At 42.9% G+C, this 23,970-nt stretch overlaps 2 protein-coding genes across 5 annotated transcripts in view; one reads left to right on the top strand and one right to left on the bottom strand.

Annotated features, from left to right (window-relative positions):
* Positions 1 to 22,184, top strand: part of huwe1 (HECT, UBA and WWE domain containing E3 ubiquitin protein ligase 1) — a 29,274-nt gene extending 7,090 nt beyond the window's left edge. Inside the window, exons 19-83 of one of the 4 annotated variants that reach the window (XM_055223280.1) lie at positions 62 to 142; positions 257 to 363; positions 942 to 1,119; positions 1,193 to 1,284; positions 1,388 to 1,605; positions 1,734 to 1,791; positions 1,881 to 2,057; positions 2,121 to 2,366; positions 2,484 to 2,617; positions 2,695 to 2,807; positions 3,345 to 3,524; positions 3,616 to 3,832; positions 3,932 to 4,054; positions 4,156 to 4,393; positions 4,520 to 4,867; positions 5,024 to 5,080; positions 5,278 to 5,400; positions 5,479 to 5,574; positions 5,660 to 5,929; positions 6,532 to 6,684; positions 6,758 to 6,885; positions 6,992 to 7,073; positions 7,226 to 7,417; positions 7,503 to 8,054; positions 8,319 to 8,514; positions 8,593 to 8,760; positions 8,830 to 8,978; positions 9,054 to 9,120; positions 9,220 to 9,443; positions 9,527 to 9,738; positions 9,815 to 9,997; positions 10,078 to 10,250; positions 10,332 to 10,471; positions 10,575 to 10,650; positions 10,733 to 10,831; positions 10,916 to 11,043; positions 11,132 to 11,291; positions 11,404 to 11,632; positions 11,715 to 11,893; positions 11,975 to 12,064; positions 12,165 to 12,325; positions 12,408 to 12,450; positions 12,957 to 13,322; positions 13,466 to 13,676; positions 13,749 to 13,873; positions 14,367 to 14,587; positions 14,658 to 15,049; positions 15,129 to 15,777; positions 15,860 to 16,562; positions 16,648 to 16,736; positions 16,860 to 17,016; positions 17,082 to 17,214; positions 17,310 to 17,512; positions 17,600 to 17,829; positions 18,334 to 18,433; positions 18,545 to 18,694; positions 18,971 to 19,216; positions 19,291 to 19,408; positions 19,502 to 19,642; positions 19,714 to 20,001; positions 20,093 to 20,198; positions 20,314 to 20,431; positions 20,801 to 20,982; positions 21,109 to 21,299; positions 21,382 to 22,184. In XM_055223280.1, the coding sequence (XP_055079255.1) occupies positions 62 to 142; positions 257 to 363; positions 942 to 1,119; positions 1,193 to 1,284; positions 1,388 to 1,605; positions 1,734 to 1,791; positions 1,881 to 2,057; positions 2,121 to 2,366; positions 2,484 to 2,617; positions 2,695 to 2,807; positions 3,345 to 3,524; positions 3,616 to 3,832; positions 3,932 to 4,054; positions 4,156 to 4,393; positions 4,520 to 4,867; positions 5,024 to 5,080; positions 5,278 to 5,400; positions 5,479 to 5,574; positions 5,660 to 5,929; positions 6,532 to 6,684; positions 6,758 to 6,885; positions 6,992 to 7,073; positions 7,226 to 7,417; positions 7,503 to 8,054; positions 8,319 to 8,514; positions 8,593 to 8,760; positions 8,830 to 8,978; positions 9,054 to 9,120; positions 9,220 to 9,443; positions 9,527 to 9,738; positions 9,815 to 9,997; positions 10,078 to 10,250; positions 10,332 to 10,471; positions 10,575 to 10,650; positions 10,733 to 10,831; positions 10,916 to 11,043; positions 11,132 to 11,291; positions 11,404 to 11,632; positions 11,715 to 11,893; positions 11,975 to 12,064; positions 12,165 to 12,325; positions 12,408 to 12,450; positions 12,957 to 13,322; positions 13,466 to 13,676; positions 13,749 to 13,873; positions 14,367 to 14,587; positions 14,658 to 15,049; positions 15,129 to 15,777; positions 15,860 to 16,562; positions 16,648 to 16,736; positions 16,860 to 17,016; positions 17,082 to 17,214; positions 17,310 to 17,512; positions 17,600 to 17,829; positions 18,334 to 18,433; positions 18,545 to 18,694; positions 18,971 to 19,216; positions 19,291 to 19,408; positions 19,502 to 19,642; positions 19,714 to 20,001; positions 20,093 to 20,198; positions 20,314 to 20,431; positions 20,801 to 20,982; positions 21,109 to 21,299; positions 21,382 to 21,484 (12,062 nt within the window). In that variant the 3' untranslated portion in view covers positions 21,485 to 22,184. The remainder of the gene's footprint in view (positions 1 to 61; positions 143 to 256; positions 364 to 941; positions 1,120 to 1,192; positions 1,285 to 1,387; positions 1,606 to 1,733; positions 1,792 to 1,880; positions 2,058 to 2,120; positions 2,367 to 2,483; positions 2,618 to 2,694; positions 2,808 to 3,344; positions 3,525 to 3,615; positions 3,833 to 3,931; positions 4,055 to 4,155; positions 4,394 to 4,519; positions 4,868 to 5,023; positions 5,081 to 5,277; positions 5,401 to 5,478; positions 5,575 to 5,659; positions 5,930 to 6,531; positions 6,685 to 6,757; positions 6,886 to 6,991; positions 7,074 to 7,225; positions 7,418 to 7,502; positions 8,055 to 8,318; positions 8,515 to 8,592; positions 8,761 to 8,829; positions 8,979 to 9,053; positions 9,121 to 9,219; positions 9,444 to 9,526; positions 9,739 to 9,814; positions 9,998 to 10,077; positions 10,251 to 10,331; positions 10,472 to 10,574; positions 10,651 to 10,732; positions 10,832 to 10,915; positions 11,044 to 11,131; positions 11,292 to 11,403; positions 11,633 to 11,714; positions 11,894 to 11,974; positions 12,065 to 12,164; positions 12,326 to 12,407; positions 12,451 to 12,956; positions 13,323 to 13,465; positions 13,677 to 13,748; positions 13,874 to 14,366; positions 14,588 to 14,657; positions 15,050 to 15,128; positions 15,778 to 15,859; positions 16,563 to 16,647; positions 16,737 to 16,859; positions 17,017 to 17,081; positions 17,215 to 17,309; positions 17,513 to 17,599; positions 17,830 to 18,333; positions 18,434 to 18,544; positions 18,695 to 18,970; positions 19,217 to 19,290; positions 19,409 to 19,501; positions 19,643 to 19,713; positions 20,002 to 20,092; positions 20,199 to 20,313; positions 20,432 to 20,800; positions 20,983 to 21,108; positions 21,300 to 21,381) is intronic. The other 3 variants (XM_033968974.2, XM_033968970.2, XM_055223281.1) reach the window with 3 other exon arrangements.
* The window catches only part of zgc:158263 (ceramide kinase family protein), a 177,525-nt gene that overhangs the window by 127,914 nt on the left and 25,641 nt on the right, over positions 1 to 23,970 (bottom strand). The gene's annotated exons all lie outside the window — the stretch shown is intronic.

Below are 23,970 nucleotides of genomic sequence, written 5' to 3'. Positions count from 1 at the left end.
CAATGTAAGCCCATCTTAAGCTCCACGCAATTCATACAATGCACATTTGAATCTTCCATAGTAATGGATGGGTCATTGCCTACCTCACTCAAGCACATCATCAGTAACGCAGAATACTATGGTCCATCACTTTTTCTTTTGGGTGAGTTTGCAGCCTTTTAGAATTTTTTGACCAATATTGTTTTTGAAATAAAGGTGTTTACAGAACATGGGTTTATAATACAATTTTTTTTGTTTGTTTCTGCTCCAATTTTAGCCACGGAGGTGGTGACGGTGTTTGTATTCCAGGAGCCATCTCTGCTTTCTTCTTTACAAGACAACGGCCTCACAGATGTTATGCTGCATGCACTTCTCATTAAAGATGTGGGTTTAGTTCAATGCTGTCTTTTTTAACAGAACCAACTGCTATCTGGTTCTAACACTAAAGCTGTTGATTTGTCAGAAAAGTGAGTGGACTGTTGGTGATATTTTACAAACCAAAGCAAACATGACAGCTGCTGCCGACGTACATGTAGGGCTACACAGTTAATGAAATTTTACATATTACACCTGATGATTACAAAAATGGCATAAACAAGATGTGGAAAAATTACAATTCTAGATGAAAAGTAATCCATTTGCACCACAACAGAATAATTGTGATTTCAAATATGAAAAAAATGTTTTCAATAATCGAGAAGCCATATGTTCATGTATTTTTTGGGGAAAATTAGCCAAATGGATGCAATTTTTGCATTTTGGATTCACAAGATGTTAGTGCTTTTCTCTCAACTAGATTAGCAAATGTTTCATTTCGAGGCTTGCTGCGCTTTGCCTAATCAGCTTGACTGCTGCTTGGCCAAGGCAGAGATGAGGCTAGGGGAAGAAGGTTGACTGTCACCAATTTTCTTCACCAAATTGAAACCCAACCCTTCTTATAGTTTGCATTTAATTCTTTCCAGGTTCCAGCAACCCGTGAAGTTTTAGGGTCCCTTCCCAATGTGTTCAGTGCACTGTGTCTGAACGCAAGAGGTTTGCACTCTTTTGTTCAGTGTCAGCCCTTTGAGCGGCTCTTCAAAGTGCTCTTGTCTCCTGACTACTTGCCTGCTATGCGCCGACGCCGCAGTTCGGACCCTCTTGGTGAGTTGACTGTAGCGCAGAGAGTAAAACAAATCAAACCATCAATACACATAGTCATGGCTTGTACTTCTAGGTGACACTGCATCTAATCTGGGAAGTGCAGTTGATGAGCTCATGAGGCACCAGCCCACACTGAAGACAGATGCTACTACAGCCATAATTAAGGTAGACTAATGTCACAGACCTAAATGCACACTTGCCATTATTATTTTTGAAAATCTAAGTGAATCAAAATTGCATGAGAAGAATGGTGAATTTTATTTTACAGTTACTAGAGGAGATCTGTAACTTAGGCCGGGCCCCAGAGTACATCTGCCAAAAACCTTCCATCCAGAAAGCAGATGGCACTGTGGCTGTACCACCTGCACGGTCCAGTCATGCAGCTGAAGAAGCATCCAGTGAAGATGAAGAGGAGGAGGAGGCACTTCACACCTTTAGCCAACAGGGGGAGCCAGAGAGCAACAGACAGTCAGTGCCACTTGAACTGTATGACGCTGAGTTCATAATACAGTAGATTAAAACATCCACTTAGTCAGGCTTTCTTCACCCACATTTATTAACATTTTTCATTTAATCCCAAATTTTATAAATTTTATATCTCTTGTTTATTTTAGGGTTGTGGGTACTGAGGAACGGATTCCTATTCCTCTTATGGATTATATCTTGAATGTGGTACGTATTTGTATTCGCTATCTTTATTAATATTAATAATTATTACCTTTTATTACTGACAGTAATTTGGTATTGGATATTTTTCTTAGATGAAATTTGTTGAATCCATACTAAGCAACAATACAACTGATGACCACTGCCAGGAGTTTGTCAACCAAAAGGGACTGCTGCCTCTGGTTTCAATTCTGGGTTTACCTAACTTGCCCATAGACTTCCCCACATCAGCTGCCTGCCAAGCAGTTGCTGGTGTTTGCAAGTCAATACTGGTAAGGGAAAATGTCATATTTAAAAGAAACATGAGTCCAATTAACACCATTACTCCTTTTTAGACTCTCTCTCATGAACCTAAAGTTCTTCAAGAGGGCCTGTGCCAACTTGATAGTATTTTGACATCCTTGGAGCCCTTACATCGGCCAATTGAGGTGCCTGGAGGATCTGTGCTTCTCAGGGAGCTGGCTAATGCAGGCCATGTTACAGATGCAACATTGTCAGCACGGGCCACTCCACTTTTGCACGCGTTGACGGCTGCACATGCATACATCCTCATGTTCGTTCATACTTGCAGAGTTGGACAGGTGAATATTTGATGTGTTTCAAATTAATTAGCCTATAGTCAATTTAATCAAACATACTGATCAAATTGTGTTTTAGCCATTCATTTTGATAGCCTTTTAATTTTTTTTTACAAATAGAGTGAAATCAGGGCCATTTCAGTCAACCAGTGGGGCTCCCAGTTGGGCCTGAGTGTTCTCAATAAGCTGAGTCAGCTCTACTGCTCTCTTGTGTGGGAGAGCACTGTTCTGCTGTCCCTTTGCACACCCAACAGGTGAGTCTTTGGGCTCAAGTTTCATTTTGTTAAAAGTTTAGTGTCTAAATGTTAACTTTTTTTTTGTCTTCGCTTAGTCTGCCTCCAGGTTGTGAGTTTGGTCAGGCTGACATGCAGAAATTAGTTCCCAAAGAGGAGAAGCCATCTTGCAGCACTACAACAGCAATGGGCTCAGGCTCTAAGAAAAATGGTAACTATTTAGTGGTGTTTAAAATTATGTTTTTCTGATCATTAGGATCACATAATGACATTTTACATTTTGTTCATTTTAAACCTCAGTTTTAATCTACAACAACTTGAAAGAGGTTTATTGACTTTGTCTACAAACCATAGCATTGATTCTCAGTTGCTGGCCTCAACTCTTTACACCTTAGCACATTAACACTTGACTTTCATTTGCATGTTTTTCTTTTTAAATGGCTATGCAACATTAGTCTAAAATCTTCCAAGAATGGCACTGAGGTATGAGTGGAGACATGAGATGAGTAAAAAAAAGTGCTGACATTTCATATGCAGTAAAACTAAAACATGTATGAACCTCAAAACAGTTGGTGTGTAAATGACAAAATAATTAATGTACAATTTAAGGGTAACTGTTAATTTTAAAAAGGGCAGTGTCGAGTATGATGAGTCTTTTGTAAGGGGGTAAAATCTGTGATCGCATGTATACTATATAAAATGTCATTGAAAAATTAGCCTAACATCTCCAATTTATTTTGCATTGCAGAAAATGAAGCAGTATCTGTGGATACTTCTGCTGGAGGATTGCTAGAAGGCATGGGGCTTGATGGAGATACACTGGCTCCAATGGAGACCGATGAACCCACTACATCAGATCCTAAGACCAAATCAAAACTTACTCCAGCCATGGCCACACGCATCAAACAGATAAAACCACTTCTGTCAGGTAAGAATATTCTGCAAGTTATTCCAATGAAATATCCATCTAGGAAAGTCAGACATATTACATTTTACATCTTATTTATGCTGTGTCTTAGCTTCATCTCGACTTGGACGAGCTCTGGCTGAACTGTTTGGTTTGCTGGTGAAACTTTGTGTGGGCTCTCCAGTGCGACAGCGTCGCTCCCATCATGCCACAAGCACAGGCACCACGCCAACACCAGCTGCACGAGCCACTGCTTCTGCTCTTACCAAACTTCTCACCAAGGGTCTGAGCTGGCAGCCTCCTCCATACACCCCAACACCACGTTTTAGGTCAATACACAGCCCCTGCAAATAAATGATCCTTTTAAGGTACATATACACATATATGTATATCATATTAACTAGATTTTTTTTCCCCTCTTTCTGCAGGCTGACCTTTTTTATTTGCTCAGTGGGATTTACTTCTCCAATGCTGTTTGACGAGAGAAAGTACCCCTATCACCTCATGCTACAAAAATTCTTCTGTTCTGGAGGACACGATGCTTTGTTTGAGTAAGCATTTTTCTGTTTCTTACAAGAAACAACTGATGTTTGATAAATTAAATGACACCATATAATTTTTTTTACATTGCTGTTACTGTATTTGTGTGCAGGACATTTAACTGGGCCTTGACAATGGGAGGCAAGGTACCTGTGTCTGAGGGTCTGGAGCATGTAGAGTTACCAGATGGGACTGGAGAGTTTTTGGATGCATGGTTAATGCTGGTGGAGAAGATGGTGAACCCCAGCACAGTGTTGGACTCGCCTCACTCTCTGCCAGCTAAAATGCCTGGAGTTACACCCACTATGCCTCAGTTTAGTGCTCTTAGATTTCTCATCGTCACCCAAAAGGTAAGTATTTGATAGACGGCAGATAACCCACAGTGAGATAATATACAAAAACACAGTGCTAAATTGATATTATATATTATATGTTTGCAAAAACAAAATGGCGAACAATTTGAAACTATTTTTTAGGCTGCTTTCAACTGCATCCGCAGTCTGTGGAACAGGAAACCACTTAAAGTGTATGGAGGCAGGATGGCTGAGTCCATGCTGGCCATACTCTGCCACATTTTAAGAGGAGAGCCAGTAATCCAAGAGCGGCTTGCTAAGGAGCGAGAGGGCACAGTTCGCCCTGAGGAGGAGGCTGCCTCCACAGGCTCTTTGGGAGGCACTACTGCCCCTGGATCAAGTACAACAAGTGGAGAGGGCTCTGCACCAACTGGGTCCTCTACTGGAGCACCACCTGCAGGATCAGCAGAGGATTCCACCAACTCAAGTTCCCGCCGTGAGCCTCAGGTTAACCAGGCCCAGCTCACACAGGTAGTCAGACTTGTTCAACAAAGCAAAAGAATAAGTTTTATCAGACTTAAATGGAGCAGTGTAAACTTGGTGGCCAAACAGACTACTGTGTATTACCACCTTACTCCTTTTGTTATGTATAAATTGAATCCTGGGCCAGCATTTGTTTTATAACAGGGAAGATGCAGAGGGAGAGTGAGGCACGAACAGGTCCGCCAGCAGCATCTTCAACAGGTATCATAGCCAAGTTTGAGCCAACAGTGAGAGGACTTAGACAAGAAAGGAGTGCAGAATAATGGTTAAGAAAGACTCAGAGGCTGTGTTGGAGAACAGACATTTTATGTGTGACAATGTTTGTGTGTTTTTCTTCTCTTCTTTGCTTTTTTTGTTCAGTTTTGTTAATTTATTCTTCCATCCATTCTGTGTTGTAGCTTGTAGATATGGGTTTCTCAAGAGAACATGCCATGGAAGCTCTGCTGAACACCAGCACTATGGAACAGGCTACGGAGTATCTACTCACTCATCCTCCTCCTCTTCTTAGTGGAGCAGTAAGGGTAAGGACTTGTGGCTTTGCACATTTTGACTTGTTGTGATCTTGATGTGTCTTATGTACATTTTGTTTTACCTCCTAGGACCTCACTATGTCTGAAGAGGACCAGATGATGAGGGCCATTGCAATGTCACTTGGCCAAGAGGTCAGCATGGAGCAACGCTCCGATTCTCCTGAGGTGTGACCTCATATTTTGTGTACTTTGCCAGCTTTATGTGACTCAAAAAATAACAGTAGTAAACATTATTTTCTGGGATATATAGGAAGCGGCACGGCGTCGTGAAGAAGAAGATCGAAGAGCCAGGGAGCGGGCAGAGGAAGAGGAGGCTCGCTGTTTGGAACGTTTTATGGAAGCTGAGCCCCTGGACCCACAAGAACTGCATGCCTTTACCGACGCCATGTTGCCGGGCTGTTTTCACCTTCTAGATGAGCTGCCTGATACTGTCTACAGACTGTGTGATCTTCTCATGACTGCGATTAAGAGGAGTGGCCCAGAATACAGAGACCTTATTCTCGGTCAAGTTGTTCACCAGGTGACCCAATAATTGGACAGTACCTTGCAAACGTTTTCTGGTTCCCCCTTTAAATAAAACAGTAAACATAGAAGTCAGCCAATTACATTGACAGATTTTGGAGTCTCTCGAGACATTTGACTAAAATGAATAAATTAATCAATTTGCACTCATGTAATGGATTATTAAAAGTAACTAGCCCCATTCACACATTTTTTTGTTATACAAATTTGTACAAACTTCAGCTCAGTAAACATTACATACTTCTGCTATAATTTGCTGAATTAGCTTGACCATCCTTTTATTTTGTGCTAGCCTAAAGTTGCAGTTGTGAACATAAACAATATCATCTTTATATAGCCAATGTCTGCATGGGCATGCTGTAAATGTATAGTTTAAAGCCACTTACAATTGGTACATTTATTTTTGGGCAACATGTGAAATGCAGTATAGCATTGACCCATGATGCTTACATTAGTTTTTGCTGAAGATGATGACAAAGTACATGCTGCTACAGTTGGGACTGCATACACGCACGCACACACAGACTGATTGTGCTGACAGGGACCTCTCTTTGTCTTTATGTATACGTTTTATCTTATGGATCCATATCTGATTTGTAGGTTTGGGAGGCAGCTGATGTGCTTATCAAGGCTGCGGTGCCCCTCACCACCAGTGATACAAAGACCGTGTCAGAGTGGACCAGGCAGATGGCTACACTACCACAGGCTTCTAAACTGGCCACGCGCATTCTGCTGCTTACCTTGCTTTTTGAGGTAATCTAAAATTATTTTCAAACAGAAATTTCATTTTCAGCTGTAACATGCAAATTTTTAAAATATTTTTAAGGAGCTGAAACTATTGTGTGCCAGAGTGGTGGAAAACAGCGGAATTCTTGATCTACTCATCAAACTTCTTGAAGTGGTCCAGCCATGTCTGCAGGCAGCTAAAGAACAAAAAGACATCCAGACACCAAAGTGAGTGCTGCTTAAAATGACTGATTGTGATTGTATATACTTGAAAATGTATTGTCTATTAATATATTCTTCTGTAGCTCTGTTTTAAAGTTTGTTTTTTTTACAGATGGATTACACCAGTGTTGCTGCTTATAGATTTCTATGAAAAAATGGCTGTCTCTTCCAAGCGCAGAGCAGAAATGAACAAGGTAATTCTAAGTTTATATGATAAAGTAACTTAGTAAATTAGCTTTTACATCTAAATTCCTGAATAAATTGGTGTCACGTCTTATTTTTATTTATTAAAGCTATGAATACAATTTTTTTTTTTTTTTTTTTTTTTTTTTTTTTTTTTTATAAGAAAACTGTCTTTCAGTATCTGCAGCCTAATGGGAACAATTGGCGGTGGTTTGATGATCGTTCAGGTCGTTGGTGCAGTTACAGTGCATCCAATAACAGCACCATAGACTCTGCGTGGCGTGCCGGAGAGACTAGTGTCCGCTTCACAGCCGGGCGCCGCAGATACACTGTGCAGTTCAACACCATGGTGCAGGTACTGCATATTTTCTATGCAGTTAAGCCTTAAGATTTTATTCTTATTCATCTATACATCTATATTATCTCTGAAAATATTACAGGTAAATGAAGAAACTGGAAATAGGAGACCTGTGATGTTGACTGTCATGAAACTGCCCCGGCTTGCCAAGACTACAAAGGCAAACAGCATAACTGATTCTGAGAAGGAGGAGGGAGAGAAGAACAAAGTTGAAGAAACTCAGACTGAGGCAGACTCTGTTGCACCAGTGGAGATGACTGCTCCAAAAGTGGATGCAAGTCAAACAAAAGAAGCTCCTTCAGGATCTGCTTCTTCTCAAGAGCCTGAGCATACTCAAAGCTCTGATATTGTTGTCCAGGGCCTGAGTGAGGACATGACTACCATCCTTATCAGGGCCTGTGTCAGTATGATCAGTGTCCCAGTAGACCCGGATACACTCCACGCCACACTGAGACTCTGTTTGCGTCTCACGCGCAATCACCAGTATGCCATGATGTTTGCAGAGTTAAAGAGCACTCGGATGATATTAGGTCTCACTCAGAGTTCTGGTTTTAATGGCTTTACTCCACTAGTAACACTGCTCTTCAGACACATCATAGAGGATCCAGCTACACTCCGGCACACCATGGAGAAGGTAGGAACCAGCTGAGTTTGCAGTTTTGCAGACAGTTTTATGGTCTTATGTCCCTAACCTATGAGATATATATATATATATATATATATATATATATATATATATATATATATATATATATATATATATATATATATATATATATATTTTTTTTTTTTTAGATTTTATATTATATATGATAAATTATTATTGTAAATTATATATTATTAATATTATTATTGTTATAAATTATTTTATATATTTTTATGTATTTTTTTCCCCCAGGTGGTTCGATCTGCTGTAACAAGTGGTGCAGGGAGCACCACCTCTGGAGTTGTGTCAGGCAGTCTTGGCTCCAGGGAAATCAACTACATTCTCCGTGTCTTGGGCCCAGCTGCATGTCGCAATCCTGAATGTTTCATTGAAACTGCTAGCAATTGTGTCCGCATAGCTTTACCTGCTCCTCGAGGGGCTGGCACAGGTAAGTTTTGAGATTAAATTAAATTATGCACATTGTATTTGTGCTTATAGTCAATTACTGTATGCTTTGTTCTTCCAGCCTCTGATGATGAGTTTGAAAATCTAAGAATAAGAGGACCAAATGCTGTGCAACTGGTGAAGACTACTCCACTAAAGTTGTCACCTTTGCCATCTATTCCGGATACCATCAAGGAGGTTCTTTATGACATGCTCAATGCCTTGGCAGCCTACCATGCTCCTGAAGAACGTAAGGCAATTTATTAATGAAACTCAATGTCACTATTCAGCATGAGACTAATCCAAACTGTCTGTGCAGCTGAGCGCCCAGAGGAACGTGCAGTTGCAGTACCTGGTGGACAAGACCTTTGCCAAATACTGCAGGATGTTGGTGATGATGTTTACCAGCAATATAGACTCACGCGACAAGGCAGTGACTTTGACTCTCAGTCTGCATTTCATATTAATGTAGGTCTAAAAGGCAAAGTTGCTTTTTGCATTGAAATTTATGTTTTAATTCAGCGTGTGTTTACTTAAATGTAGACTCAAGTGTTTGCGGCTGATGGTGCTGTGGCTGAGACCTCCCAAACAGGAACACCACAAGGAGAAGGTTCACTAAATTAGAAACATGCCCTAAAATGAGACGCAAAAATTGAATAAATATTTTACCAATGTCATGAATATACTGCTTTTTTTTTTTTTTTTTTAGCAAACTCCCCAGAGGAAATGCGTGAGGAGAAAAAGGAGCAAGAGGGAGAAAAAAGCACCAGCTTAGAAGAGGGGAAAGCTGCCAAGGCAAAGGCTTCCAAGCCATTAATGCCGACCTCTACTATCCTCAGACTACTAGCTGAACTTGTGCGCTCCTATGTGGGAATTGCCACATTAATTGCCTCATACTGCTACACTGCCGGGCAGTCTGAGCTGATTAAGGAGGTCTGTGGTTCGTCATGATGTGATTTTTAGACCATCTCAGACATAAAATTAATTGCAACCACTTTGTTTTCTTTGTATCATAGGATTGTAGTGTTCTTGCTTTTGTGCTGGATCATTTGCTTCCTCATACTCAGAATGCAGAAGACAAAGATACTCCAGCTCTAGCACGTCTCTTTTTGGCCAGTTTGGCTGCTGCTGGCACAGGCACAGATGCTCAGGTAGCTCTGGTCAATGAGGTGAAGGCCGCACTCAGTCGTGCACTTGCTATGGCTGAAGGGGCTGAAAAACATGCCAGGTAAATTTACTGTAAGGAAAGTGTCAACTCATACATTTTTGTTTTTTAATTTGACAAATATGTTTCCATCTTCCAGACTTCAAGCAGTTATGTGTATTATTAGCACAATTATGGAGTCTTGCCCTTCAACATCTAGCTTCTACAGCACCGCAGCAGCAAAAACCCAACATAATGGCATGAATAATATTATTAGGCTTTTCCTCAAGAAAGGTCTGGTAAATGATTTGGCTCGAGTACCTCACAGCTTGGATTTGTCAAGGTATAAAAATGTATTTTGTATTAAGTTAACAATAATTGCTTTGTTTAAATGTGTTTTTAATTGCAATTTCTTTTTTATAGTCCTAATATGGCTAATACAGTCAATGCTGCTCTGAAACCACTGGAAACGCTATCTCGTATTGTGAACCAACCTAGCAGTTTGTTTGGTGGCAAAGGAGGCTCAAGCAAGAATAAGACTGAGCACGACACAGTGGGCACTGCAAGAGACAGCAACAGTAACACTCAGGACCAAGGTATGCCATTAAACCAGTGATCAGTTTTCACATTTTATCGGCAATGTTATATCTCTTGTTCATATTTATGATTCTCAACAGGTGAATCTGGTGAGGCAGAACCAGTAGAAGGCAATCATAGAGTCACAGGGCCAGATAGTGACCTCATGGATGGAGAGACAGAAGGAGACACTGTTGTAATTGCTGGACAGCCAGAGGTTCTTAGCACACAAGCCATGCAGGTAACTTTTCAATTCATCTTCTTCTGAAGAATGCTTTTAACGTACCACATACATGTAGTTTAACTTGATTCTAGCTGATAAATGCCTTTATTGTTGTATGTAGGTAGAGAATGAGTTGGTGGATTTAATTGATGAGCTCTTGGAAAGGGATGCTGGCACAGTAAATAGTACAATCATAGGTAATACCAATATTTACAAATACTTGGAACTAAATTAGCCAAAGTCTGAAAGTAATTCTGATGTCAATATTGTGTCAATCAGTGGGAAGGAGTGCTGAGGATGAATCCCAGGAAGACGTGTTAATGGATGAGGCTCCATCTAATATTAGCCAAGCCTCTACACTTCAGGCAAACCGCGAAGGTACAGCAAATTCAGAGGCTTGTGTTGGCACAAACGCAGAGTTGTGGCACTGCGATATTCACTTAGTGTCACATTCTGTATCAGACTCCATGAACATCTTGGAACCAGAGGATGAGGAGCACACACAGGAGGAAGACTCCAGTGGCAGTAATGATGATGAAGACAGTCAGGATGAGGAGGAGGAGGAAGAGGAGGAGGAAGAGGAGGACCAGGTATTATTGATTTATGTATTTATTTTTTATTTTTTTTAAGGTAATGGTGTAATATCACAGTGAATAAAAAAACAACTATTTTCTATAGGATGATGAAGAAGGTGATGAGGATGATGACGATGAAGGTTCAGAGATGGAGTTGGATGAAGACTTCCCTGACATTAATGCTGCTCCTCACATTCGGTTTGAGCGCTTTGACAGAGATGATGACCTCATCATAGAATTTGACAACATGTTTTCCAACAATGGTACTTTTTCATAAATTAAAGGCTAAACCCAAAGCCTGACAGCTCATTAAGATATAAAAAAGTCTTGATCAAAACTACTACGTATACTAATTTGTATACTCTGTTCCCTCAGCTGACATCCCTCCATCCCCAGGCAACATTCCCAGCTCCCACCCACTCATGGTGCGCCATGCCGATCATGGCTCTTTGACTCTTGGAGTTGCAGGTTCCAGCAGCCGCTTGGCCCAGGGCATGGGGCGCAGCCAGAGAACACTGCGACAGTTGACTGCTAACAGCGGACACACCATACATGTCCACTATCCTGGAAACCGACAGCCCAACCCACCTCTCATCCTGCAAAGGTGAAAGCATTTACAGTGAACATGAAACGTGTTTTATTATTTTACATCATTACTATAAATGCTGTTATGCCTCACATATCAGATTGTTGGGTCCCAGTGCAGCAGCAGACATCTTGCAGTTGTCCAGTTCTCTTCCTCTGCAGTCTCGTGGCCGTGCTCGTTTGTTGGTTGGAAATGAAGACGTGCATATCATTGCCCGCTCAGATGACGAGTTGTTTGATGATTTTTTCCATGAACAGAGCGGTACTGGAGGTCAAGCAGGTCCAAATCCTTATTAGATTTAATTATGTATTTAAATGCGTACACCATTTTCTTCTAATTACAATTGCTGTATTTTTCTAGGTACTCTTTCCAGTATTCCCACAGCTCTGACCAGATGGACTGATGAGTGTAAAGTTCTTGATGCTGAAAGTATGCATGATTGTGTTGCTGGTAAGTGTAGGCTCAGAGAGTTACTAACTGACAGTAATTTCTTTTATTGTGTTTTTGACTTGAAACAACAGCTAACTTAAGTTATACATTTTCTCTGTAGTTGTCAAAATACCAATTCTTCAGCATTTGGAATATCTTCGAGATGAGGAGTTGGAAGAAAGAAGGGAAAAGCGCAGGAGACAAATGGCTGAAGAGGAAGAATCTAAGCAGAATGAAAGGAGAGCCTCTGGAGCAGAGCAGTCCAGGGAGCAGAGTCTGCAGGTTTGTGGGTTTGCACTGGAAACATTTCTGTTACTTTATAGATAATGTGAGTCTGAGCGCATCACTGGTTCTTGGTTTTCAGGGGTCTGGACTGGGCACAGTGAATGGTGCAGAGAACACTGCAGGTATTTCGAGCTGAAATATTACCTGATGTTAACTGTTTTCAATAAAAGAACTGCATGCATGGCTCTTTATGAAGATGAATCCAAAAGAGCGTGTCCTGAGATGAGGTAGTAGTTTGTATAGTTTTAGGATCACACCAGATCTGGGAGATAACTATACAGTCTACTGTCTTTCTTATGGCAACGCCAAAGCAGCAGCATTTCTCGATCTCTGGGTAATGTGTTAATATTTGCACTAATCTGCCTTTTATGTTGATTTGATATATTTCTGTTGTCTTTTATTTGCTATGCTGTGGTGAGGTAGTAAGTTGTGTTGTTGTTGGGGATCAGGATTGAAAGCCCCGTTAAGGAGATAACTATACAACTTACTGCCTTCCTCAGTGAAAGCTTGCGTCAACCCAAAGAAAGCTTTATTTGATCAGTATTATAATTTCTTAACAATGGTGCATCACAAAGATAATTCATTTTACTTGTTTAGCTTGACTTCACATTTTGTTTGGATATTTCAGAGGGTGAGCAGGCTCAGGGTAGTGCAGTGACATGTCTGGACCCCCCCAGAGTCGAAGGTTTCCTCACAGCGCCCCCATCTGGAGAGGTTACTCCTACCACCCCAGCTCCTCATGAGCCGGCCTTGGTCTCCTTAGAAACTGCTATAAGCCAACAGGTGCACCAACCAATAGCGGATCTGCTGTTGGCCGAGTCACATGCCAGCTCCCTGGCTGCCCTGGCAGGGGCAGGCCTTGCCTCCTTGTCAGACAGACAAAGCAATGAAGTGGAAGCATCTCAGATGGAAATGTCCCCAGCCCCGACAATCGGTGAGAGAGCCGGAGGAAGTGGTGGAGGAGAAAGAGGAGGAGCGGATGAAGGCAGGGAAGGTAGAATAACTTTCAAACTATTGCATACAGCTACAGGCCCCTGTAGAAAGGAAATGCATAAAAGGAGCACTGTGTACCATTTCCATTTAATGATTGGTTTACACATATTATGATTACTATTGATATCTATTTGTACTTCACAGCCTCTCTGAGTCCCGATATCGTTGAGTCGTCAGAGCCTGCAGCGGTGGGCGTGTCACAACTTGAGGGCTCTCCCATGGACACCAGCAGTCCTGCTTCTGCCACTCAGGAAGAGGCCGCTTCTGCTCCTCCACAAACCACCCATCTCTCCCAGGAGCTCTCGGGCAGTGGGGAGAGCGGACTTACTGACAGGCAGACAGATGTAGAGACAGGGTAAGGACTTGGTTAGCATTGGTTAGCATGCTACTTGTATGTGGTAAACTATTAAACTTATGTTCTTTGCAGGTCAACATCTGTATCTTCTCCTGGTGAAACCATGCCCAGAAGTGACAGTGCTGACAGTCAGACTCAGGCCATTCAAGAGGAACCTCTCCCCTCAACTAGCAATGAAGAAGAGGACCCACTTGCTGGTATGGAACAGAATTACTTTTTTAATATATTAGAAACACCAGTATATAGGTAGGAGTTGCCATTTTTTTGTCAAAAGTCTAATGGTCATTCGGGATTCATAGAGCAGTAGTTACATATGTAGTTTTTGTTTTCACAGTCCTAAAGGTCAGATTTAAGTCTTTTTAAGATGTTATATTCAAAGTTGTAGATCTTGAAAACATTTGCACAGGTCTTAAAATGTTTCTGTCAAGTACCAGTTTTTTACCCCGGGGACACAAAGCTAATCAGGATACATTTCTCTGGAGATGTTAAGAGGAATGATTGACTGACAATTAGTGATGAGATAGTTGGTGTGAACATTGTGTGTAACTAATAACAGAACATGAAAACAGTAAGATTAAAGCTACCATCTGTTAGATGGCAGTAGATTGCCACTTGCCAAACCAGTAGACCCAGTGGGAACTAATAATAGTATTCATTCAAAACATTTTTACTTTTATTTTGAATTGTTAGGCATCAGTCTCCCAGAGGGCGTGGACCCATCTTTTCTGGCTGCACTTCCAGAGGACATCCGCAGGGAGGTGCTTCAAAACCAGCTGGGTATCCGACCACCATCCCGTCCGCCTGCCAACACCAGCCTGCCCTCCTCTACAGCCCCTGTGCTGGGGGCACCAGGTGTTACGGAGGTCAGTCCTGAGTTTCTAGCTGCTCTGCCACCTGCCATCCAGGAGGAGGTATGTATCTGTCCTAAAAAGGTACAGTGTTGATCCTTTTATATTTTCTGAACTAAATGTCTTGTTCTAGGTTCTTGCTCAACAACGTGCAGAACAGCAGCGGAGGGAGTTGGCCCAGCAACCACCACAGGGAGACACTCCTCTGGATCCAGTCACATTCATCCAGACATTGCCCTCAGAGTTGCGGCGCAGTGTACTGGAGGACATGGAGGACAGTGTGCTAGCCGTCATGCCTCCTGACATTGCAGCAGAGGCAGCCGCTCTGCGCAGAGAACAAGAAGCGCGGCAGAGGCAGCTTATGCACGAGCGGCTGTTTGGGCACAGCTCATCATCAGCTCTGTCAGCCATCTTAAGGTCACCAGCATTTACTAGTCGCCTTGGTAGCAATCGGGGAGTCCAGTACACCCGTCTGGCTGTACAGAGAGGAGGCACCTTCCAAATGGCAGGAGGAACGAATCACAGGTGCAGTAACAGTTTTTATTGGCTTGTTTGTGGAGGTAATAATTTTCATTTGACAAACTGAATATTGTCATTTCCTTAGACCCTCCAGTTCCAATGTGGACTCGCTGTTGCGGTTACGTGGTCGGCTGTTGCTGGACCATGAGGCCCTGTCCTGTCTGCTGGTGCTGCTGTTTGTAGATGAGCCTAAGTTGAACACGAGTCGCCTACACAGAGTTCTCAGGAACCTCTGCTACCACTCTCAAACCCGTGGCTGGGTCATCCGCAGCCTGCTCTCCATTCTGCAGCGTAGCAGCGAGAGTGAAGTGTGTGTGGAGACGTCCCGACTGGAAGAGTCTCGTGGCAAAAGAAGCATTCAGAGTGGCTGTGGAGGAAAAGGATCTGCCGTGTCCTCTCTATCTTCATCCTCCTCTTCATCTTCTTCTTTAGAGCTTCTAAACAGGGTGGAGTCCAGAAGTTCCAGCCAGTTGTCTTGGCTTTCGGTTTCCATGGATGCAGCTTTGGGCTGCAGAACTAATATTTTCCAAATTCAGCGAGCCTCAGGGAGAAAGCATGCCGACCGCCACTCAGCAGGGAGCTCCACAGGGTCTGGGACAATTGGGGCGGGGATGTCTGGGGCCACTGCAGGGGTGACCTGTGCTGGAGGTGGAGGCTCTACTGTCCATATTCATCCACAAGCTGCACCTGTGGTTTGTCGACATGTTCTGGATACACTAATTCAACTAGCCAAGGTAATTTGTCTTAAAATGGGAATACCTAACAGTTGAATGAAAACAGAATTTAATTGTCTTTTTGCCTTTGTCTGTCTTATAGGTTTTTCCTAGCCACTTCACGCAGCAGCGCTGTAAAGACCTCTCCTCTTCATCAGACCTGGACTCTCGCCTCTGCACAGGCCCAGGAGGTGGTAGCAGGTCAGGCTCTCAGTCTCAGACCTGTGTTGCTTCAAATACCTCCAACTCCCAAAACACCTTAGGTTCTTGTGTTGCCACCCCCCAATCACTGGGAATCTCCACTGATTTCTGGGACTTGTTAGTAAAGTTAGACAACATGAATGTCAGCCGCAAAGGCAAAGCCTCCATGAAGACTGTGCCTCTAGGGGGCAGTGCAGAGGCAGAAGGGGCTCAGTTCAGCCTGGAGACCTCTCCTTTGGGGCAGCTGATGAACATGTTGTCTCATCCGGTCATCAGAAGGAGCTCTTTGCTAACAGAAAAGTTACTACGGTTGCTCTCCCTCATATCAATAGCTCTTCCTGATAACAAGGCTACAGAGGTGCCAGCTGGACACCCCACTCCACAGGCCGCCAACCCCAGTGCAGCCAGCAGCTCAAGCACCACTGTCCCGGTCACCACCACCACCACAACGTTAGCAGGTTCCACCCAGGCCACTGTGACTGTGCCTATTGCCTCTGCTACCATAGCAACCCAGGGCACTAATGCACCAGCCACCAGTTTAGGGGCATCTACAACACCCTCCACCACAATCTCAATACCCACATCTACTGGGACCACTGTTGCAGGTAGGCTCAAATCTTGGGCTCTGTAATGAAAATGATAAATATTAATGTTTTTGAGTGGAATGTTAATTTTTAAATGTAATTACAGGAAAACCAAGGGGCATAACCACCTGCACAGAGAGTGAGAAAATGGCATCCTCTGGGCTAACTGAGAAACAACTTCAGCTATCTGTTGAGGTAAACTGCTCAAGACAGACATTGATTTAATGTTTTTGTTGTTGTGTTTTTCTTTATGGGATTAAATTCTCAGGGTAAAGAGACACATTTAACATCATTTAAATGCTTGTTTGCATTGTCCAGGTGTTGACTTCTCACTCGTGCTCAGAGGAGGGTCTGGAGGATGCAGCCAACATTCTGCTACAGCTGTCGAGAGGGGACTGTAGCACCAGAGACACTGTGCTGAGACTGCTGCTCAGTGGAGCCAGACATCTCGGATACACTCTTTGTAAACAGATTGGTAAGTCCTGTGAAGCAGCACAGTGTTTTCAAAAGTCACCATTTCTAACATTTGTATGTTTTAAGGTACATTATTGGCTGAATTAAGAGAGTACAATTTGGAGCAGCAAAGAAGAGCACATGCAGATTCCCACTCCCCTGATGCCCCGTCTGAGGACTCCTCCCTCTCAGCCAGACTAAAGGGCAAGATGACCAGCAGGTGAGTTTTTCAGGTTGTGGCCCCAAAGCAAATCAATTTATGTCTGTGCTCAATAATTGAACTTATTTACACTTGTGTTTTTGTTTTGGCTTTAGGTTTGATGGGGCTGAAAGTGTGGTCATTGTTGCTGCCCAAAAACGGACTCTTGGAGGTCGTGAACTCCAGCTTCCATGTATGAGTTCGTTGACCTCTAAAACATCAACACAGAAATTTTTCTTACGAGTTCTTCAGGTTATAATCCAGCTTCGGGAAGACACACGGCGCGCCAACAAAAAGGCTAAACAGACTGGACGATTAGGTAATGAAATGCAACACATGTACATATTGTGGGTATTCCCCCACAAACAAGAGTGGGTCAAATAAATGCCCTTTTCTAAATTATCAGGTTCTGCAAGTCTGGGCTCAGCCAGCAGCATCCAGGCAGCAGTGCGTCAGTTGGAGGCCGAGGCAGACGCCATCATTCAGATGGTGAGGGAGGGTCAACGTGCACGACGTCTCCAGCAGGCGGCGCCACCTACTGCCTCTGCTGCTGTTTCCGTGGCAGCTGGATCGTCTGTGGCACCTACCCATGCTCCTGCTGGTGCTGCTCCCCCTGCTGGCACTGCTGCTGCCACGGTTAGCATGGGCCGCACTGACAGCTAGCATACTCACTGGCATTGCAATATACAATTCAGTTAATCATAAAGAAATTACTTTCCAAGTTGTGACCCCAAGACCATCACCATATTCAGCCACTGTGGCATTTGCTAACATTACTGGTAACATTTGCATTTTGCTTATTTGGTGATAGTGATGCAGTATTTATGTTTAGTTTCTTTAAAATTGACCCTGTCATGATTCCCTTGTTTGTACACTCCCTGGTTTGAGGCTGGTTTATCTGAAACTAGTGCATTAAAACACAGATATGCAAAGGGTCCACACCATCCAGTCAATGATGACATGTTTCCTGCTTGAGTTTTTGATTGATTTTTGCTGGCTGGCATAGCTTCTCGCTTTTATCCCCCTATCCCAGGCCTTTCTCTATTTTTTTGTGGAAATGACAACAGGAATGCATGAAGGCATTAATAAAAAGGTTATATTTAGTGTTCTTACAGTAATTTTTTTCCATTGTGTCTAAAGTCTGATGCCCCAGCTGTGTCAGAGACTCAAGCCCAAAGAGACGACTCACCCATGGACGTGGACCAGCCCTCCCCTCTGGAGCAGGATCCTGCACCTCTGGGTATGCCTTTAGCACACACTACCGTTAATGTGGTTTTTCATTTTAGAGCCCAACATAGAAATGTTTTAGAGCAGTTGATGTGCATATGTCAAATGACCAATATATTTTTAGATGAAGATGGAAATGGCCAGAGTGAGGCAGAGGAGAGACTACCAGACCTTCCTCTCCTTAGTGAGCAGCTGTTGCTGGATGAGCTATGGGACATGCTTGGGGAGTGCCTCAAGGAGCTGGAGGAGTCACATGACCAGCACGCCGTTCTGGGTAGGTAGTCTCTCTAAACAGCACCCTCACCACTAGATTCATTGGTCGAGCTGACTTAGTTGACTAAATATTTAGTTCAGTTTATAAGTATTGACATGGACCACATCAGAAGAGATGATGTATGGAGTGACTGAACAGTTTAATCTGTAATTTAGTGCTAGAAGCTAACAATGTTGGAGCTTTTGCCAGTGCCACGACTTAATTGACGCACAAGTCAATTACAGCCCCACTACCCAGATGTAATGATTTGATATGGTTCAATGTGTGCCCTTTCAGTTCTCCAACCAGCTGTAGAGGCCTTCTTCTTGGTCCATGCTACGGAGCGAGAGAGCAAGCCTCCAGTGCGGGACACACGGGAGAGCCAGTTGTCCCACATCAAAGACGAGCCCCCACCGCTGTCCCCCGCCCCTCTCACACCAGCCACACCCTCTTCTCTTGACCCCTTCTTCTCCAGGGAACCATCCTCCATGCACATCTCTTCAAATCTGCCCCCCGACACACAGAAGTTCCTTCGCTTTGCAGGTGTCTATTCAGTTGAATGAAGTCATTGTTTGTCCTTGTCTTGGGTTAGGGCTAACACTTAAGTTGTTTTTCAGAAACACATCGCACAGTCCTTAATCAGATTCTGCGGCAGTCTACGACTCATTTGGCTGATGGGCCTTTTGCAGTTCTGGTTGACTACATCCGAATCCTGGACTTTGATGTGAAGCGGAAGTAAGGGCCCGTATCTGCATAATTTGACAAAGCAACACACATCTAATGTGAGTTTGTTCTTTGGCTCTAACAGCATTTATTTCATGTCTGCAGATACTTCCGTCAGGAGCTGGAGCGGCTGGACGAAGGCCTGAGGAAGGAGGACATGGCGGTGCATGTGAGGAGAGACCATGTGTTTGAGGACTCCTACAGAGAGCTGCACCGCAAGAGCCCGGAGGACATGAAGAATAGGCTGTAAGTCCTCACAAATGTGCATCTACTGTCAACTGTACAATTGTCTACACAATGCCAACTTTGTATTGCAGGTATATTGTCTTTGAAGGAGAGGAAGGCCAGGACGCCGGTGGCCTTTTGAGGGAGTGGTACATGATTATCTCCAGGGAGATGTTCAATCCCATGTATGCTCTTTTCCGAACGTCACCTGGCGACCGCGTTACATACACCATCAACCCTTCATCTCATTGCAACCCGAACCACCTCAGTTACTTCAAGTTCGTGGGCCGTGTGGTAGCCAAGGCAGTGTACGATAACCGACTCCTAGAGTGTTACTTCACACGCAGCTTCTACAAGCACATCCTGGGCAAGAGTGTCAGGTAAAGATAAAAATCCCATCAGACTAGATGTCCTCTGCCACAGGACATTTCATCATGAAGAAGATGTAGTAACAATCTGCTTTGTGCCTAGGTACACAGATATGGAGAGTGAGGACTACCCATTCTTCCAGGGTTTGGTGTACTTGTTGGAGAATGATGTGTCCACACTGGGCTATGAGCTGACGTTCAGCACAGAGGTAGCCAATTCACGCCAATTACATTACATTTATAGCATCTTCAGATGTACAACTGTCATGGTATTTATTTGAATCACCTACAGTATGTGACTAAGTCTTTGTGATGCATGTGTAGGTTCAAGAGTTTGGGGTGTGTGAAGTTAGAGACCTCAAACCAAATGGCGCCAATATCCTTGTTACAGAGGAAAACAAAAAGGAGTATGTCCACCTCGTGTGTCAGATGAAGATGACTGGTGAGTGCTTAAAGGTCACATGACATATTTTACATTATCTACTTGCAGAGAGTTTCCCTTCATTGCCAGATGATTCAGACTTTAGTGTGCTACACACTGAAACCACTAGGTGGTATCCCATGTATTAAATCATAATAAATCTGTAGCAGAGAAACAATGTTTTGAGTTTTAAGATGGCTGCTTATGATTAGCATCTTCCTCCAGCTGTGACCTGAAGTGTTTAGTGAGGCTGTGGGTCCTCAGCTGTTTGTTTAAATATGCTGCTCTGATTTATGCAACAGTGGTTGTTGCCTAGTAGCAAAGCATTTAGGACTGAGCATTGAACAGCTCAGTGTAGATGCTTATAGTAATGCTTTTGCTATTTCTAAGGTGCAATCCGAAAACAGCTGGCAGCTTTCCTTGAAGGCTTCTATGAGATCATCCCCAAAAGGCTGATCTCTATCTTCACTGAACAAGAGCTAGAGCTGCTGATCTCAGGCCTGCCCACTATCGACATCGACGACCTCAAGGCCAACACAGAGTACCACAAGTACCAGTCCAGCTCCATCCAGGTGGGATACTCACAACATTCTACTTTGAAATTATTCTTAGGACTCAGGGCTTCAACATCCTTCAAGTAGAAATTTCAACAAAACATTGCATTGACTGAAAGGAATGGCATGTTTGTTTCCCTGCAGATCCAGTGGTTCTGGAGGGCTCTGCGCTCGTTTGACCAGGCAGATAGGGCTAAGTTCCTGCAGTTTGTGACTGGCACATCTAAAGTCCCTTTGCAGGGTTTTGCTGCCCTCGAGGGAATGAATGGGATTCAGAAGTTTCAAATCCACAGAGACGACCGATCCACTGACCGCCTGCCGTCTGCGCATACCTGGTAAACTCCAACATGGACCTTTGTGTTCAGAATCCTTTCTACAAAATGAGCACTGGTTAAATTCTCACTCTTGTTTCTCTAGCTTTAACCAGTTGGACCTCCCAGCTTACGAGAGCTATGAGAAGTTAAGACACATGCTGCTGCTGGCCATCCAGGAGTGCTCCGAGGGCTTCGGACTGGCCTAACTCTTCACAAACACAACTGTTAAACTAGTTTGCCTATGCCTCATACATTCACACTAAGATTACAACATACACAACACAGTCTCATCAACATCACTGGAAATGTGTTGGATGGCCTGGTCTTACTGGTTTCTATTCCATGTTAAATGAGCAAAACCAGCAAGTGAACGGACTGATTTACAATAACTGAGAGCCTCATGTTTCATGTGTGTCTCAGTTTAATGACAAATGCACCTGCAGATTCAGAGGATTAAAACATGGACTAATATAAGAGACATTTTCTTCATATAGTTTGTTTCTCTGTACAAAAGGTTTGGGAGTTTATTATGTTTAATCTTTTTTGTTCTGGCTGTGTAAAAAGATCTGAGAATGTTGTTTGAACAGGATGGTTATAAAACCTTTGGGGAAAACTGTTGGTTTCTTGTTGCTAATTTGTGACCTCACAAGCCTTGATGATGGGGAACATTTTTATGGGGGTAGGGGGGTGGGTGTATGAAAAAACTTGGTTTGAGATATTCGCAAAAATGCACTTTTCAACATTTTGTGGCATTTTTAAGGAAGTATGGTACAAAAATGAAGAGAATTTGAAGGAGAGAAGACATTAACCATAAATCCTAGAGTATTTTTGGCTATTAAATCGCTGACCCAGCCTTGAGCCTTTGATTCAGAGTGGAATAACTACATGAATAAATGCATAAAATTGCGTCCATTGTCTCCTTTAACATTTGTATATCCAAAAATGACACCGCTTTCTCCCCCTTTGATTACCAGAGTAACTAAAATCCCTGCTATATTTTCCGCTGGAAAATAGATGTTATAGATTTCTTGTTAAGTACTCAATTATTTAGTTTGGGAGAATGGGATGATTTGTTTTTGAACAGACAAGCAATAACTCACTGCCACGATGTCATTTTCAACTAGAATCTACTGCCTCCAGTCAGACAAGTCTGCAGCTACTTAGTAAAAAAAATGCCTGAACTGTCTTCTTATAGTTACAAATCAAATGCATTGTCACTAAATACTAATTATTTTACAGCTACAGTTAGCTTGTATAAATGTTTTGGGGTTTTTTATTCAATAGAAAAGTCATGAGAATCAATTTTAAGATTCAAGTTTATAGCTGAGCATATATGCTGTACAACTCTTAATTACTAAGGCAATATCTTTTGTTCAATACTTTAAACTGTCCAAACACAACAGCCTATGATATGGCTAATTTGTCTTCTCTTGTAAGCTTTCTTATCCCATTTGGTGTCCCTTTAAAAGCCCTTTCATGTTTCCACTTTGCACCTGCCTTCACCCTTTTCCTCTCAGTGCTGTTTGCCTTTCTGCTCCAGCCAGTCTCTCACTTGCTGAATTTGTTCCACTCCACAACCTGCTGCTCCTAGGGAAGAAATCCAATCCCCAAATGCCTGCGCCTGGTTTCTCTATTGCTTCTGTCTTTGACCTGCCTCCTCCTCCCGTAGCAGAATAGGAACATCCATGTCTGATTTGGTGTGCGGTGAAGCATGTTACATGAAATTAGAACTTTGTCATGCAGGAATTGCCACCCTCACACCGAACTGAGGTGCACAAAACCTGGGACAGCCACGCCATCCCCCACTCAAGTCTCGAGAAATTTTCTAGAGGCCCACACCTAATTTGCATTTTCCTCTAACATCTGTTGCTCTTTAATGGTTTTCATATGCAATTAGCTTGGGATTACTGCCGTGAAATTTTCGTATGCCCTAGTGTTGACAATAGATTCCCAACCAGTCTGCTTTTCCCTGGAGACCTCCAATTTCGGTTGAACATGTGATTTTGCCTGTCACAGGAGATGGAGATGTCTGATGGTTTCAAATGAGGTGTGCCTTCACTGAGCGGAGGTCATTAGACATGAACAGGCTTCTTCCTGTGCCCTATTGCATGTGTCATTTTCTCTTGTGTTGGGTTTTCAACAAAGTCAGTGATGGATTCATTTCATGCTTCAACAACAGTTTGATTTAACCCTTGTACAGATTTAATAATTGCTATCAGCCACCCAGCCCTTCCCCCCCGACCACACCCAATGACGCAACACAGCAAGAAGCCTCAGTAATTTCAGATTTTTAGATATTTGCACAATATATAGCAAGAAATGTACAAGTAGCTTTTAATATGTAATGGCAGAATATGTATAAAAGCCTTCAAAAACAGTGATAGTGACTTAGTGGTTGACCTGTTTGAGTGAGTGACTGGTGATTGAGGGGCCGATGGTGCAGATTGGCAGCCACACTGTTAGTCCCAGGGCATAATATAAATCTAATTAATTCTATTTCTGTTATTATTAAACATTCCACTCCTCCACTACTGCCCTCCAGGTCCACAGGTTGGACATTAGGCTGCTATAGTCTAACAGTCATATAGTGTGTAGTTCACAATTTGAATGGAGTATTGCCCTGGGGACCTTGGGCTGTATAGAACTAAATAGACTCAAATCCCTAGAGCAATGCTTTATATAAAAATAGCCA

Source organism: Periophthalmus magnuspinnatus, chromosome 7, assembly GCF_009829125.3.
Source record: "Periophthalmus magnuspinnatus isolate fPerMag1 chromosome 7, fPerMag1.2.pri, whole genome shotgun sequence".
Taxonomy (NCBI): Eukaryota; Metazoa; Chordata; class Actinopteri; order Gobiiformes; family Gobiidae; genus Periophthalmus; species Periophthalmus magnuspinnatus.
This window is presented reverse-complemented; position numbering and strand designations above follow the sequence as displayed.